Here is an 11,943-nt window from a genome sequence, read left to right as displayed (position 1 = left end):
TGTTATTATCAATTAAAAGAACTGAGGATATAGAGCCTGGAGAAGAAGAGAAAAGCCAAAGGTTCCTAGATAGCTGCCTTCAAGTATTTGAAGAGATGTACAAGAGAGATCAGGCATTCTGTGAACAGGGAGAAGTTGAAGAGGAACAATTACTATCACAAATTTCATTTTCTACTGGAAGCATTTCTTGAACCTCCTTAATCCTGGTGCCTTCCCTCTGCTAACTATTTTGAATTAATCTTGAACATACAGGTACTTATTCAGGAGCTTATTTATATAAGTACATAGTTGTTTTCATGTTTTCTCCCCCCTTAGACTGTGAGCTTCTTAGGAGCCAAAATTTGCCTTTTACCCTTCCTTATATCACCTGGCACATAGCACACACTCAGTAATAGCTGACACACAGCAAGAAGGAACTTTTAAAATTAATCAAATTGTTTAACATTCTTTTAAGAATTTTTTGAGTTCCAAATTTCAACACAAATCCTTCTGAATTATCTTGGATCATAATCTTGATCAGAGTAGCCCAGTCTTTCACAGTTGATGATCATAGGATATTGCTGTTACTGAACACCATATTCTAGGGCTGATTTTTCCACTTTGCATCATTAATTCATATAAGGCTTCATAGGTTTTTCTGAAACCCTCCTGCTTGCATTTCACAGAGCATAAAATCTCAGAGATGCACTTCTGGTCTTCAGTTGTCCTCATCACCAGGGGACTCTATTGAGAAGGAACTGTGAACCCCCCCAACACCAGGGGGCTCTGTAGTCAGGGAGGATGCCTGAAGGCTCCGTGGTCCCTAGCACTAAGGAGAACTTTGGAGAAGGGACAATGGGGGCAGCCATACCAGTTATGGTTGCTGGGGCTTTGGGGGACCTTCCCTGTGGTCTTCCCTGCCCTAGTGGGGCAAGGCTATCCTTGCTGCTGCTGAGGGTTAGGGGTCTGCCTCTTACACTTCCCCGAGGAACTCTGCTCTGTCTCCTGCTGCTTCTGCTACTATTGTTGCCATGCAGTGAGTCTGGTGAGAGTCTTTCCCTCTTCCCTCATGCTTGAGGGCATCTGCTGGGGCTTAGGGGAAGGGAAGAGAATAGGTACTTTTGGAGTACCTACTGTGTGCCAAGCGCTTTACAAATATTATCTCATGAAGGTTATGGGGAGATGAGCTACATTGTTGGAGACAGGAATCATGGGGCATGGCAGAGATAGATTTAGGAGAGATGGAAGGGAGTGCAGCATCCTCAGGGCAGCTGAAAGGAAGAGGAAACTGAGCTCCATGGAGGAGGACTTGAGAAGGAGGAAAGGCTATTGTCTAGTCCAGAGAGCACAGACCTTATGGCCCAGGAAAATTCAGAAATTCAGGATATTCATTCCCTGGCTCAGGTTATGTCTTCTCCCCTCCTCCACTCCCACACCTTTCCATTTGGTATCTAGGGGAAGTGGGGACCCACTTCTGTCCTTTCAGTTATTTCAGAGCCTCAATCCTCTTGTGTGTTGGATGTTGGGAAGAAAAACTGTTGTGAGATACCTGAGTCCCTTAGGACTGGGAAGTTGAGGAAGGTAGAGACACTATCCTCCCCACAGTACCCCAACATGCCTATTCATGGAGCCATGGAACCTTAGGCAAAGCCTTCCTTCTCTGGAAAAAAGGGGATTGTGTTAGGTGACCTCAAAGGTCCATTTCCTGTGCTCTATGATCCACTTTTACCCCATTTATTGAGAGAAACACAGAGCATCATTTTAAGCTCTCCTCTCCTCTGTCTTCCCCAGTCTTTGTCTCTATCTGCCTGTGTGTCTCTTTATCTATGTCTCTGTCTATCTCTCTGCCTCTATCTCCTTATCTCCCCTGCTATATCTCAGTCTCTGATTCTGTTTTTCCTCACCTCTCTCTGTCTCTCTGTCTCTGATTCTGTCTCTCCATATCTCTTGATTTATTTCTTTGCCAGTCTCTCTCTTTCTCTCTCTGTCTCTGACTCTCTGTCTTTGTGACCCTCTCTGTCTCTCTCTGTATCTCTGTCTCTCCCTCTAACTCTCTTTTTCTGACTCCTCCCCACCTCTCTTTGTCTCTCTGTCTCTGATTCTGTCACTCTCCCTCTCTCTGTGTCTATATTGATTTCTCTCTGTCTTTGCTTGTCTCTCTCTTTTCCTCTCTGTATTTCTTCCTTTCCTGTCTCCCTCTCTGACACCATCTCTATTTCTCTGGGTCTTTGTTTCTCTCTGTTCTATCTCTCTCCCTCTGCCTTTATCTCCATCTGTCTCTCTCCCCTCTATCTCTCTGTATCTCTGTCTCTCTCCATACCTGACCACCTGCCTTCTCCTCTCCTCTCCTACACCAGTCTTATCTTGTGGCCAACACCACCCATTTCGGAAAATCATTGGTGGAGATATAGCCACAGCAAAGAAGTGGCCCTGGCAGGTGAGCCTTCAAGTAAACCAAGGACACATGTGTGGAGGATCCCTCATAAATAAGGAATGGGTAATCACAGCAGCTCACTGTGTCACTTGGTAAGTCTGCCCTTTACCAAACCACACTTGCAGGAGGAAATTTCCCTCCAATATTGGGAGTTTACCATGAATATCCAACGAGGCCAGAGAGATGAAAATACCCTTTGTTCCTCTAGGGAAATTGTACCTAAATCGGGGCTTCTCTTCTCTCCCTCAGTCATGAATCCACCAATCAATCAATCAAAAAGCATTCATTAAGAGTCTACTCCCTGTACAAAGCATTGGCTGAATGTATTCCATATTCAGGGCGCTGCACAAAATCAAAGCCCTTTGAAACTTAGTCCTCTCTTTGCAGTCTTCTCACTCATTTCCCAACAGAAGCTCTCTTCCATCCAGGGATACTGATCTCCTAGTCAGTCCACAAACAAGATACCCCATCTCAGCTTCTGGCATTTTCTCTGCCTACAATGTTTTCCCTCCTTGACTTTTAGTCCCAATTAAAGTCCTACCCTGTCCAGGAAGCCATCCCCAACCCCTCTTAATTCTACTGATGATTTCCTATTTATATTATTCAAATATAGCTTGCTTAGTCTATATGAGTCTGCACCCTTGTCTCCCCATTAGGTTGTAAGCATCTTGAGGGCAGGGGCTATCTTCTGCTTCTTCAGTGTCCTGAGCACTTGGCACAGTGCCTGGCACATAGTAGGTCTTTCATAAATGCGTTTTGAATGACTGATTGCACTAGATACCTCTGTTCTCAGAGCTTAAAATCTTGTTGGGCAGGACACACCCAAAATATCACAGGTAAAGCCACAAATTTCCATTTTTCCCAGATTGCTTTTAAAAATAGGATAAAGGGGCAGCTAGGTAGCTCAGTGGACTGAGTCAGACCTAGAGAAAGAAGGTCTTCAGTTCAAATGTGGCCTCAGACACTTCCCTGCTGTTTGACCCTGGTCAAGTCCACTCCAATTATCTAGTCCTTAGGTTTCTCCTGCCTTGCAATGGATACTTAATATTGATTCTAAGGCAGGAAGTAAGGGTTTTTTTAATGGCATATAAAATGCAAAGAGTGCATGAAAATCGGGGCAGCTGGGTAGCTCAGTGGATTGGGAGCCAGGCCTAGAGATGGGAGGTCCTAGGTTCGAATCCAGCCTCAGACACTTCCCAGCTGTGTGACCCTGGGCAAGTCACTTGACCCCCATTGCCTACCCTTACCAATCTTCCAACTATAAGTCAATACACAGAAGTTAAGGGTTTAAAATTAAAACAAAACAAAACAACAAAAAAAGAATGCATGAAAATCATTTCATAAGCACTTGCTATGGTGCCAGGCTCTATACAGGGCATTGGGGATATAAATACTAAAGCAAAGGTTGTTCCTGCCTGCCAAGGGCTTCCAGGCTAATATGGAGGGGCAATGCACTCAGGGGAATGGTGATGCAGGAGAGGACCTATAACCAGGAGAGTTATAGACTTTGTCTGGAGCAATGGCAGCCACCAACCAGGGGAGGGACTCCAAGGTGGAAATTCCCTAAGGTAAGGGATTGAAGTCTTCACAATATGGTTCCTGGTTCAGCTGGTTCAACTGCTGAAAAGACGATCTAGTGTAGTTCTGAAGTTGTAGATAGCACATGAGTAACGCAGGGAGTCAAGACTACAGGAACTTGCTGTGGGCAGGAGGGATCAGAGAAGGATTCTTGGAAGTCTTGAGTTTCCCAGGATGTAATGTCAGGAAGAGGAAGGGGCATCATTGGACCCATTGGCAGGTGGGTTGGGGAGGAAGGGTAGGACATTGTAACCAAATGCCCAGATGAAAGGGAAGAGAATGACATGTATGGGAAACCAGAGTTAGACAGGTCAGATGGGAGCTGAGGGTACCCATTGGATGAGTTCAAGGAAGCTGGGGCCAGAGAGTAGGAAGTCTGAGATATTGGTGAGAGGAGTTTCGATGCCATGCCTATGTTCATAGGAAATGGTCCAAGTACAAGGATGTTGCTGGAAGAGTGTGATATTTGTGATATTTTCTCTTTCCCACAGGAATTATGATTACACTGTGAAGCTTGGAGATATTTCCTATTTTTCCACTAACTTGAGTACCATCATCTCTGTCAAGGACATCCTCATCTATCCCAGTTATGCAGAATTATTTTTCTACAAGAATGACCTTGCCCTTGTGCAACTAGCATCTCCTGTGACCTATAACCAGATGATTCAACCTGTCTGCCTCCCTACTGACAGATTACACTTGAAGAATGGGACTCGCTGCTGGGTGACAGGATGGGGCAAGACTAGTACAGAAGAGAGTAAGAGAGGGTAAAGCAAATGTTGGTCTCCCAAAAGAGAGCTGAGAGCTGGCTTTTTTGGCTAAGTGTAAGAGAGTGGAGCTCAGAGGCAGTCCCCACCCTGACCTCTGGCCAGCTAATTTCCCTTTCTCTGATGGCAAAAGCCTTCTTGGGAGTCAAGGGGGAGGCAGGGGAGAAAGGTGATGATGGAGAATGGCTGGAGCTAATGGTCTCTGAATAGTTAGTTTGGTGGCATGCCTTTATTCCTCACTAGTACAGAGATCCTAAACTTTTTATGTGTCATGAGGCCTTTTCCCTTTAAAAAAAATCTCTTTAGGATGGAGACCAAGTAGTGGTATTCTTGGATTAGAGGATTTGCACACTTTTGCATCCTTTTGTATGCAAATGAACAATACTTGGAAAGAAGTTAGTAGAAAATAAACACAAGAGATTGCACAATTATTATTCTAAGTAATGAAGTCCCTTCCTGTACCCACAGAATGCCCCTTCTGTGGGCCTTTCTCCCTTCACATGCATGCCCCTTATCTCCCCTTCTCTTCTAGACATTCAGATTAGTCACTGCAGTGAGGGAGACCAAGGCCTGGTATTCTGAACCATTGCTGGGTGAGGCTTTGCCCATGTAGTGTTCCCGGTCTTTTGGAGATGTGAGTTGTTCCCAGGGCAGCAGAGGCCCCAGGAGAGAGTGCAAGGTATAGAGGAAGGATGCCCTGTTGTCTGTATGATAGCCTATTAAACTCCAGTATTTTTGCCCAGGTGTTACAAAATCATCTGTGCTCCACGAAGCTGATCAGTTCATTATTGAGAATGATCACTGCAACAAACTATTGAGAAGGCACTTGTTCATCCCAGAATTTTTCCCTATTGTCAACAACAAGATGATCTGTGCCTATCATCCAGAAGGAAAAGATGCCTGCCAGGTTAGTTCCTCCCATCCTCTCTCCCCTTCCCCAGCTATCATCATGGGTTCCCCAAATCAGCAAAACAGATACCATCTTAGATGTTAGGACTACCTAGATCAGTGATGGCAAACCTTTTAGAGGAGCCATCCTGTGCTCTGCCCCCAGACTGCATGCTGTGCCCCCAGCAGCCCGAGTGCCCCCTGAAACCTTTTGCTCTTGCCTTACCCCAGACAAAGGAAAGAGAAAGGGAGGGGAGTGGCCCAAGCTCAAAGCTCAGGGGAGGGAGTAAGGGCCCCAGGGTGGGGAGGTGTGGTGGCCTGGGGGTGAGTGGGTAGGAGAGCAGCTTTGCCCCTAATCCTCTGCCTTTCTAGTAACTAACTGCCAGGAATGGTGTGTGTGCCCACAGAGAGGTCTCTGTGTGCCATCTTTGGCATGCATGCCAAAGGTTTGCCATCAGGGATCTAGACCCTAGCCTCTTTTTGGAGCTTTGCTGACTTGAGGGTTCTTATAATGGATTTTGTAAATTTTAAAAAATATTTTGATAAGGGATTCCAATGTAACTGGTGTCCTTTGTAATTGCATATATTTTGTTTTATGCCTTTAAAAACATTATTCTGAAAAGGGGTCTATTAGGCTTCAATATGACACATAAGAGGTTAAGAGCCCTTGGATAGAAGATGACAAGTCCTGACTCAGCCCCAGTGAAGTGGCAGTGCTCCACTGGTGATTGGGAAGTTAAAATCTAGACAATGGGTAAAGAAGGAAGAGAGCCAGAACACTCCAATGCCAAAATCTAGGGAGGAGAAGGAAACCAAATACATATGGGGTCCAAAGAGGTAAGATCTTTCAAAAAGGAGACAGGGAGTAGAGGAAGAGAGGGAGGGAGAAAATCTGAATTCCAAAATGTTGAAAAATAATTGTCAAAAATTGATTCTACATGGAACTGAAAAAATTTTTGTATGTAAATTAAAGAAAAAAAACACAACAAAATATATAGAACTGTCAAGAGGTTAGAAGATTATAGAGTTAAGAATTAAGAATCTAGAATTATACACCATCAAAGTGAAAATGAGTTGTGAAACAAACTATGTCTCTCTTTGTGTCTTTGGTATGGAATGCCTCAATGAATTCCTAGGGTTGTCACTAAGGAGGTGTATGATGTCAGGCAAGTCATTTCCTCCTTTGGGTGTTTCTGTTTCTTTTTCTATAAAATGAAGTAATTGGACCAGATAGTCTTTGTGCTTTCCTTCACTCTGACATCCTAAATCTTCTTAGCAAATGGATAGGCCTATTTTGCCTCTACTTCAACCCTTTGGGCCTCCCTCCTGAGGTTTATGACCCTTTGCTTCCTGGAAAAATCTAGCAGAAAGAATCATTGTGCTGGAGAGACTCAAGACTTTTATCAAATGGTTCCATGGAGCATCTGTGCTGAAGATCCCAGAACTTAGCCTGCAGTGTCTAGAAGGACCCTGTGGCCACATATTGAACAGGGTGGTGAAGAAAGACATGGGAAGGAGGAGCTGAGGAGCCATGGGGAGTTTGGGATGGCCTGAGGGGTGGTGGCAGAAGTCAGGGAGTACTCCTTTCTTATCTAAGAGGTAGTAGGCTAGTTGAGATGTGGTAGGAGAAATGGTTGCTCATTTCCATGCCCTACAGAACCACTTGGCTGCTCTTCTCCCCCTTCTCTAATGTGCCTGGGGATCCACAAAGTTTGGTCACTCATCCATTCTCCACTCTCAAGTTCTACTCTAAATTCTTCTCTCTTTCTCCAGGGGGATTCTGGAGGGCCCCTTGTCTGCCAACTAGGAGAGCACACCTGGGTACAGGTTGGGATAGTAAGCTGGGGAATTGGCTGTGGAGAAGAAACTGTTCCAGGCGTGTATACCCGAGTCAGTAGATTCTCCAAATGGATCATCAAATCTATGAACCTGAAAAACTCCTCCATTTTGGCTTCTTCCTGTCTCCCACTGATCTCCATGTTGCTGCCCTGGTCCATCCTGATAAGTCTATGACACCACCTCCTCACCTCCCTCCAGGCTGGGTCATCTCACTTTCCCTTCTTCCTCCTTCCCTCAAACCTTCCTCAACTTTTGCTGCTCCCTCCAGCTACTCCCCATCCTTCCTTCCCTTCAACACCTGTATCCGGGCTGTTTCACAAGAGCTATTATATGTAAAACACTTTGCAAAACTTAGAACCAGATATAAACTTGAGTTGCTGTTGTTAGTGGTGGTGGTTGTTTTTTATTCTAATTCCCTATTGGGCAGGCTCTGTGATCTGGAGTGATACCCACCAAGGCCTGCTGGTGGGGAGGTGGAGAGAATGGCTTCCAAGGTTCTTGAGGTCTTCCGTCCTTAGCACAGCTCAGTTCTCTCCTCCCAAGGAAGCCATCAGATGTCTGGCTCCACATTACTCAATCCTTCCAGAAGCCTGTCTTCTCCCACCTCCATATCCTCTCTGTTCTCAGACCAGAGACCTATGGACTTTCTTTCCCCTCTGAACGAATGAATGAAGAGGATAGATTCCCCCTTTTGTCATCCTTCTTTTTGATCATTAAATACTTCATAATAATAAAATTTCAGAAAATCATTCAGCAGGGGTAGCTAGGTGACTCAGTGGATTGAGAGCCAGAGCTAGAGATTGGACGTCCTGGGCTCTAAGGTCTCTTCAGGTATTTCCTGGTGGTGTAACCCTGGGCAAATCATTGAACCCCAATTGCCCAGCTGTTACTGCTCTTCTGCCTTAGAACCAATATGCCGAATTGATGTGAGGAGTAAGGTAAAGGTTTTAATAAAAAAGAATGAGGGGGCAGCTGGGTAGCTCAGTGGAGTGAGAGTCAGGCCTAGAGACAGGAGGTCCTAGGTTCAAACCTGGCCTCAGCCACTTCCCAGCTGTGTGACCCTGGGCAAGTCACTTGACCCCCATTGCCCACCCTTACCAATCTTCCACCTATGAGACAATACACCAAAGTACAAGGGTTTAAAAAAAAAAAAAAAGAATGAAAAGGAGCCACATCCTAGCTGTGCATCCCTGGAAGAGTCACTTAATCAGCCTGTATCTCATTGTCCCTTATTAACTAATTAATTAAAATGTCCATTTTAAGAGATATTACTGTACCACTCTTTTGCCTTGAAATCAATACATAGTGTTGATTTCAAGGTGGGAGGGAAGAGTTTAAAAAGAAAGAAAAGAAAAGCATGCAGCCTACTGTGTTAAAAAACACCCTTTTGTTGGGATACAATGGTTTTTCATCTCTCACTAAGGCAGACTTTGGTACTGTGAGTGCCTGTTTTCTTGCACCCATTGCCTGACTGGGGAAAGAACATGGTTGCCCTGATATGCAATGGACTCACTGCCTCTGTCAAAGTTGGGTGGAGGGATCACTTAAACTTGTTTAAGAGATCATTTTGGTCACAGACGTGAGTCATAGTTATTGGTGTACAACAATTATCATAAGCTATCTGTATCATATATTCAATTTTTAAAATGTAGAAGGTTCTGTATACAGCCATGGAGAGAAAGGGATGAAAATTATCATAAGAGCTGCCCTCAAGTTACTTATGGTTCAATAGGGAGGATAAAATGGTTGTGTGATTCTGGATAAGTCACTCAAACTTTCGATGACTTAAAGGAAAAGGACTGGATGGTCTCTAAGGGTTCTTTCCAGCTCTGAATATATTATGCCATAAGAATGACATAAGGGACAAAGTTCAAGGACAAAGGAAAGATCCAAACAAACGTGCTCTAGGAAAATTTCTGGGGTGGGGGGAGAATTAACTTTCAGCTTTGTGAATCATGTAAAGCTCCATGGAGGAGATAACACCAGGTCTTTGAAGGAAGAGAAAAATTTCAATAGGCAGAGAAAAGGGAGGGCATCCCAGTTTGGGAGGCTATAAGAGCAAGATGAGAGAACAGTTAGTAGTTCAATTTTTCTGGAATCCTATGGAGAACAATGAGTGTCAGTGGTAGAAAGGGGGAGATGGGAAGGAGGCAATGTGAAAATAAAAGAAAATTGAATTTTTAAAAAGAGAAGAAGGAAAAAAAAGGAAGAAAGGGGACTAAGGAAGGGGGAGGCATTTGTTGAGTACTTGCAATGTGCTAGTCACTTTGTTAAGTGCTGGGAATATAGATACAAAAAAATGAGACAGTTCCTGTCCTGATGGAACTTACATTCTAAAGGAGGAAACAACATATAGAGGAGAATGAGTGAAGAGAATAATATGAAATAAGGTTGAAAAATGTATTGCCTCTAGATTGTAGAGCTTTAAATACACAGATCAGGGATTTGCATTTTTTTCTATAGGCAATAGGAAAAATTGGAGGATTTTTGGTCAGTGAAATGATATGGCCACATCTTCACATTGTGAAGAATATTTTGGTGCCCAAATGAATTATTTAAGGGAAAGAATTGAGGCAGAAGAGGTCCTCTGGGAGAGTATTACAAAACTCCAGATGAAAAGTTATGAATTTCATTCCTGGGATGTGGCAGTAGGACTAGAGAGGGGTTGACAAATGTGATGGAGTCTGTGTAAGTAGAATCAACTGGAATTAACACCTGATTGGGTGTGGGGGATGTGGAAGAGGGAAGATTTAAAGGTTATTCTGAGGTTTGGAGATTGGATAACAGGGAAGATGCTAGTACCATCAGCAGAAAGAGACAAGTTGTGAGGAGCCCTTGAAGGAAAGTGACATGATGATCTCAGTATCAGAGAGATGTAGTCTGAGCTACCCATGAGATATCTAGGAAGAAAAACATTTAATTCGGTTCAGAATGCGTTGAATTCCAAGTGCCAAAGGGACCTCCAGGCTGAGATGTAGAGCAGATAGTTGGAGGTGAGCTATAGAAATTAGGGGAGAAATCAAAGCTAGAGATGGAAATGGGGGTAGGGAAGAGGAGAATCATCTAGATAGAGGTGATAGTGTCAAGAATGTCAGGACTCCCAAATTAGCCCCTTGTTGATGCCTCTGAGTTGTCATATTCTCTAGGCCCAGACTTAGCAGCTGAGCATATCCTACTCACCTGAGATGTTCTGTGGCTTTGGCATAAAACCAACCAGCCTTAACAGTTCCTGAGGTTGAGCAAACTTGCACCCGCAGGAACGACATCTAGGTCTCGAAGCACTGATGAAGAGAGACTGACACTGGGCAAACACTCTCTTGCCACTGAACAAACTTTAGCATTGTTACTGCTACATCCTTCCTTCTTGATTTTTTGTCTTCTCACAACCAACAAGCATCGCAGCTGCCCCCTCTTTACCTTAGGCTTGGCCCTAAACCAGATCCTGACATGCTGAGTCTATCTTTTCCTTCTTCAATAGAATAAAGAAACTTTTTGCTTATAACCATGTGTGAGCTTTCTGATTTCTAGAGTTGAACAATAGTTAAAGCCATGAAAATATATGAGATTATTGTGGGAGAGCAGAGAGAAAGGAGGAGAAAGCCAAGGCCGGAGCCTGGAAGGACCCTCACCAGTGATTGAAGGGGATAATGAGGGGATTAGAAAGGAAAAGAACCAGAAGAAAGCAGCATCACAAAATTCAAGGCCAGAAAGAGTTTCCAGGAGGAAGGTACAGTCAAGACTTAGAGAATCTTAAAGCTGGAAGGGTTCTCATAAGTCTTTTAGTCCTGAATGTATGTTTTCTTTCTTTTTAAAAAAAGTTTATTTATTTGTTTGTAACATTTAAACTATTCAGATGCTCAGTTAACTCTCTCCCTCTCTCCCCATTAGAAAAAGTGTTTTTTTAAAAACCCTTAACTTCTGTGTATTGGCTCCTTGGTAGAAGATTGGTAAGGGTGGGCAATGGGGGTCAAGTGACTTGCCCAGGGTCACACAGCTGGGAAGTGTCTGAGGCCAGATTTGAACCCAGGACCTCCTGTCTCTAGGCCTTGCTCTCAATCCACTGAGCTACCCAGCTGCCCCAGAGAAAGTGGTTTTTTTTTTTTTGACAAAAATGTATGTATATTTGTAACTCTCTTACTTATTTCAATTTGTTAGTTCTTTCTCTGGGCGTAGACATACAAGTCATTCTTCAAAGAATATTTCTGTTGTTGTATGAATGTTTTCTGAACATAGCTAAGCAGAAGGTCTCTCTACAAATTCCCCAACAAAATCCAGTCTCTGCTCAGCAGTCTCCAATGATAGGAAATCCACCACCTCTAGAGAAAATGCTTTACTCTTCTGGACAACTCTAAAGATTGCCAAGTTTTCCTTTACATCAAACCAAAACCCAACTGCAGTTTCCACCCTTTGTTTCTAGTTCTGTTCTCTGGAGCTGAGCAAAACAACTCAACCCAATTC

At 43.8% G+C, this 11,943-nt stretch overlaps 1 protein-coding gene across 1 annotated transcript; it reads left to right on the top strand.

The window, feature by feature from the left end:
* Positions 1-780: 780 nt before the first annotated feature.
* LOC123247955 (serine protease 42-like) lies at positions 781-7,768 on the top strand. The gene is made up of 5 exons (XM_044677060.1): positions 781-1,024; positions 2,337-2,505; positions 4,483-4,748; positions 5,502-5,665; positions 7,420-7,768. Exons 1-5 carry the CDS (start codon positions 781-783, stop codon positions 7,657-7,659), a joined length of 1,083 nt encoding a protein of 360 aa, XP_044532995.1. The 3' UTR covers positions 7,660-7,768.
* The last annotated feature ends 4,175 nt before the right edge of the window (positions 7,769-11,943 follow it).

This window comes from Gracilinanus agilis, chromosome 1 (genome assembly GCF_016433145.1).
Source record: "Gracilinanus agilis isolate LMUSP501 chromosome 1, AgileGrace, whole genome shotgun sequence".
Taxonomy (NCBI): Eukaryota; Metazoa; Chordata; class Mammalia; order Didelphimorphia; family Didelphidae; genus Gracilinanus; species Gracilinanus agilis.
Note: the sequence above shows the minus strand (reverse complement) of the source record. Positions and strands in the feature narration are given on the sequence as shown.